At 42.9% G+C, this 5,000-nt stretch overlaps 2 protein-coding genes across 2 annotated transcripts in view; one reads left to right on the top strand and one right to left on the bottom strand.

Annotated features, from left to right (window-relative positions):
* The window catches only part of LOC308290381 (uncharacterized protein), a 10,651-nt gene extending 6,376 nt beyond the window's left edge, over window positions 1-4,275 (top strand). Inside the window, exons 5-6 of the mRNA XM_080732188.1 lie at window positions 2,477-2,555; window positions 4,148-4,275. Of these exons, the coding sequence (XP_080588314.1) occupies window positions 2,477-2,555; window positions 4,148-4,246 (178 nt within the window). The 3' untranslated portion in view covers window positions 4,247-4,275. The remainder of the gene's footprint in view (window positions 1-2,476; window positions 2,556-4,147) is intronic.
* Window positions 4,276-4,626: 351 nt separating this feature from the next.
* The window catches only part of LOC308289433 (uncharacterized protein), a gene marked incomplete at its 3' end in the record, with an annotated part of 9,813 nt that continues 9,439 nt past the window's right edge, over window positions 4,627-5,000 (bottom strand). The window contains exon 7 of the mRNA XM_080731122.1: window positions 4,627-4,640. Within this exon, the coding sequence (XP_080587248.1) occupies window positions 4,627-4,640 (14 nt within the window). The remainder of the gene's footprint in view (window positions 4,641-5,000) is intronic.

The following is a 5,000-nucleotide window of genomic DNA, read 5'->3' as shown; positions in this document are numbered from 1 at the left end:
CTGCTTCTGTGAAGAAAAAAAAAGTGAAATTTGGCCACTCCTAGCCATAGTTATAATATCCACCATAGAAGATTCCAGTGTTTGAGGTGAGATGCTTTACCAAAGCAAAGACAATAACAAAGCCAAATGAAGCAATAATCCACAAGAGGCATGTGGTTACTAGGGATGTGAAAAAAAAATCGAAAGTCGACTCGAAAATCGACTCATGCTCACCGCGACTTTTTATTTTTCAAAAGTTTTTCCCCAAAAATGTTTTAATCGCTTTTTCAAAAACGTTATAAGCGTTAATGTTTTCCAAATGTGAGAGGACCGTGTGTGTGTGTCTGTGTCGGAGACGAGTGCATGTTGTGCATTCGCATGCATGCGGCGCTAGTCAGGTCCGCGGACTATTGGTTGAGAAACACTGCTGGACCGGTCTGATGCGCGCGTCATAGCAGTGCGCGCTGACTTGAAGTTGCCTGACTGGATCAACTCTATGGACTGGATGCGTTTTGTTTACCTCCTGCCTCTGCATGCATGCTTGACACGAAAGCTCGCTTGTTAATGGCAGCGTCGCCGTCGTGTGCGATGATCACAAAATACACTACTCGCCATTAATGCGACACACCCGTGGACGCGGTCGGGGAGGGAGAGCGAGGCAGACACTGCTCCACATTTGATACACTAGCCGGGGGTGCCAGCCAGAGCGCTCCCACTACGTTCCATGGACTGTGTCACTCCGCTTCTAGTCTCTAGAGAACAGACTCCATGCTAACGCAAGGAAGAGCAATTATTTATTATAATTATTATTATTAGGGCTTTGATGCAAGTTCTGATGGGTGCAGCTGCATAAGTTGTGTTGCTTAAATTAATGCGCCGTTGTGCTCTCCTCTCAGCTGCTGCTTAGCGGAAAAAAAGTGTAAAAAGTCGATCGACGCGTCGATTTTCGGCCACGATGCGTCGATTCGCCAATAATGCGTTGATTAACATGGGTGCCACAATACTGAACCGAATCGGTATACCGAACAGCCCATACCGAATGAACCGAATGTCTTTATTTTTTGGGTGTGGCCACATAAAAACATCATTTTAACTCTTTCTGTACACTTTTTTGGAGAAAATCTTCCTCCTAGTATAATCATAATAACTGATTATCATGTTTTAGGGGGAAAATAAATGATTGCACCCTATCTTAAAAATTAACTGAACATTTTGGATTCTTTATTTTTTTCATTTTCAATTTTTACTGTATCGAAACCGTGAGCCAAAAACCGAGATACGAACCGAACCGTGGGCTGACAGAACCGTGGCGCCCCTAGTAACCACATGCCTCTTGTAGCTTATTACTTTTCTAAAACGGTTACAATATGGCAACATGAAAAAATCATAGACATGTCCCAATTAAAACTGTTCTATTTCACTAATAATTCACTACAAGGTCTGCTCTACAAGAAAGTAGTTCCCAGCTACAAGAAAGTAGTTCCCAGCTTTTTTGCCAACAACACAGCAGATAATTGGTGCACTGTGGAGCACTGTGGAAAGAAATTACACACCTGGGTTTGATATAAACTGATTCAAGGTGTGGGTTATAGTCTCATATACCACAGCAATTAAAGAGAAACCAGCCAATCAGAATCAAGGAATGCAACTAGTCGTTTTAGAATGCACCGTCCATAACCCAAACAAAACACCAAATAAATACAATTAACTAACTCCAAATAAATCAACAATGAAACCAAACAAACAAAGAAACAATCCTGTACCTCACTACGCTAACCTGTGGGGGGGGGGGGGGGGGGGGGGGGGGGGACGTTGAGAGAGAGATGAAGCAGGGACCCCTTAGTTGAGAGAGAGATGAAGCAGGGGACCCCTTAGTTGAGAGAGAGATGAAGCAGGGGCCCCTTAGTTGAGAGAGAGATGAAGCATGGACCCCTTAGTTGAGAGAGAGATGAAGCAGGGACCCCTTAGTTGAGAGAGAGATGAAGCAGGGACCCCTACAACCTGTTCATAGATTCCATATAGTTTCATTGTTTGACAGCACAATCATCAGTGTATTTTGGATTCATGTCAATTTGTGTTTTCAGATATTTAACCACTTGAACCGTCAATACTTAATAAAGTTGACCTTTCACTCTGTACTTGGTCTGCTCTTTTTCCCCTCTACACCAAAGCTCTTGCCAAAAATAGCCGATCTACAAGCTCACAGAGCTTGTAGATCGGCTATTTTTTGGATAAAATTCTCAGAATCTGGTTAAGAATCTGGCTAAAAAGAAGATTTTTTTCTTTCTACCACACAAGATTTGGTGGCCCCCCTGTAGTAACTCTGAGGACACCCTAGGGGTCCCGGACTCCCTGTTGAAGACCCCTGCCTTAATCTAAGCGAGCGTGAGTGTTGGCATACCTTGGAGCGCTGCATTCAAACTGCCACTCTGACTGTCTGTGTGTGTGTGTGTGTGTGTGTGTGTGTGTGTGTGTGTGTGTGTGTGTGTGTGTACAGTGGACCGTATCGACCAATCGGAGCAGAGAGTGGTCAGTACCTGTACTGTCCTCCTCAGAGATGGGTCAACAACCTGCACGTAAGTTACACACGCACGCGCGCGCGCGTGCACACACACACACACACACACACACACACACACACACACACACACACACACACACACACACACACACACACACACACACACACACACACACACACACACACACACACACATTAACATTAATTAATGACAATATTAATGACTTAACTCTATCAACGCTTTGAACGTTCCTGTTCGCCCCATTTTTGACGGCGGCGGAACGCCAATTGTACGTTCTTTGGCTCGTTCTTTTGTACCTTGGTTTGATGTCTGTAACCTGATGAGGGGTCGCGCGGGTGTGTACCGTTGAAACAGCTCCCGTAAAAGTACTCTTAAAATCCCACTGGACGTTAGCATCAATGGAGTAACAAAACACACCATGTGTTTTTCTCTGGATCTATTGCTCTGTAGCGACTGCACAGCCTTGAGCAGCCTTGACAAGCGAGAGCCTATCTAAAACCATTTTCACATTAATTCTTGCATGAGGCTGCCCCCTACTGCTGGTAGAGCCACGGTACACCTCTTTAAGAGAAAATTCAAAAAAAAAAAAAATGAATACATCTTTGTCTATATCATCGCAAAGGTAAGGTGCTTTTGCTGGCAACAAAACCCAATAATAAATAACAACATCTGGCAGGGAAAAAGTTAATAATAATTTTGTATGAGTTGGTAAAATGAAAGCCAAATCCCTCCATTTTCTTGGCATCAACTTTTCAGCGCTTGCTGAGGCTCATCTTTGCTCAGTTTCCTTTCTGGATGATTATTCATGTGATTGTAATGTAATTAATCTAACGATAAGATGATAACTTCATTCTGTTGTTCTTTTGATTGTTTGATTGATTGATTGATTGATTGATTGATGATTGGTGTGCCAGTCAAAATTGTGCCATGGTCCGGAAGTGGTTGATATCTTGCTGCTGCTTAGCAGAAATGCAAATTAAAATGAAAACAGTCAATGCTGTTTTTAAGATATATTTCCATGAAGGGAACATTGGTTTTATATGTGGTTTTAACCATAGACTGTAAAAAATATGGACGGTGTGAAGCCATTGGTTTCTATGCTGTGAAAATGAAGCTTTTTTTGGCCGTAGTACGAGTGGTGCCATCATTGTAGAAATCAACGTTCATTGGTAGGAAATGGTACCATCTCGAAGGCTATTGGCTGCCAACGGTCACGTGTAACCGCAGGGATACATGGGACATTGTTTTGAGCTTGCCGAAAATAAAGCACACGAAGAAGAATCATCACAAGCCCCTCCTACAGCATACCATGCTATAACATCAATTATAACATAAATGGGACCATATTTTCACAAAACGCATGTCATGATGATTGAAACAAGGCTTTAAACTAGCGACAGGAACCATAAAGTATTTTTGACAATGTTTATTAGGGTAAGAAAATCTAATGTAAAAGTTGTGGGGAAATGAATGGAATCCTATGGAGAACATGTTGCTTCTGTACCAGAACAGCACAACTAGCGGCCAATCATAGGAACTTTCAGTTCTGTGTTTGCTTCAAGTTAAATCCTGACAACTGGAGCCCTGGTTGTAACCTCCAGGGTGTGTTTGTGTGCTCTCTCCAGCAGGGGGCGGTGGTGCTGCTCTATCATCCCTGTTCTCCCCTGAGCCAGCGAAGCCGTCTGTCTGCGCTGGCTCACACCTGTCTGTCTGACTACGTATGACCTCTCACTGGGGGCTGCACAGAGACAAGTTGTCTGTCTGTCTGTCTGTCTGTCTGTCTGTCTGTCTGTCTGTCTGTCTGTCTGTCTGTCTGTCTGTCTGTCTGTCTGTCCTGTCTGTCTGTCTGCCTGCCTGCCTGCCTGCCTGCCTGCCTGCCTGCCTGTCTGCCTGCCTGTCTTCATGACGTGTTGTGAGCTTGTAGATCAGCTATTTTCAAGAATGTTTTAAAAGTATAATATTGAAAAATGTCAGTAATCTGCCCTGCAGTTTGTTATCAAGGTAAAAGAACGAGCATTCGTATTGGCGGCGCGAATTGTGACGAGCGTTAACGTTCAAAGCAATAAAACAGTTAATGGCAAACACAAATTAAGTATGTATTCATTCATATGTTCCAGTCTTCAATGCCAAAAGCACAATTAAATTAGGGATGTGCGCCGTTATTCGGATATCCGACGAAACGGGGCTGATCCCACTATTCGGTTTGTAAATAAAATTCGGTTATTCTATTAAATATATTTGTAATTATTGAACTTTATTAAACATTTGCATTTTGCACCCTTATTAATTTCATATTGAATTGAACTGAACACGTAATGAAGTAGAGTCTAGGGCTACGTCCGAAATCCACCCTATTCTCTAATGTAGTGTACTAAAAGTGGGCTCCGCCATTTTGAACTAGTGTCCGAATGTATAGTGAGCATTTTTGTACCCTAATATAGTGTACTGAAGTATCCCACAATGCATTTGGATTTTGTA

This window comes from Nannobrachium achirus (assembly GCF_963921795.1).
Source record: "Nannobrachium achirus genome assembly, chromosome: 8".
Classification (NCBI taxonomy): domain Eukaryota; kingdom Metazoa; phylum Chordata; class Actinopteri; order Myctophiformes; family Myctophidae; genus Nannobrachium; species Nannobrachium achirus.
This window is presented reverse-complemented; position numbering and strand designations above follow the sequence as displayed.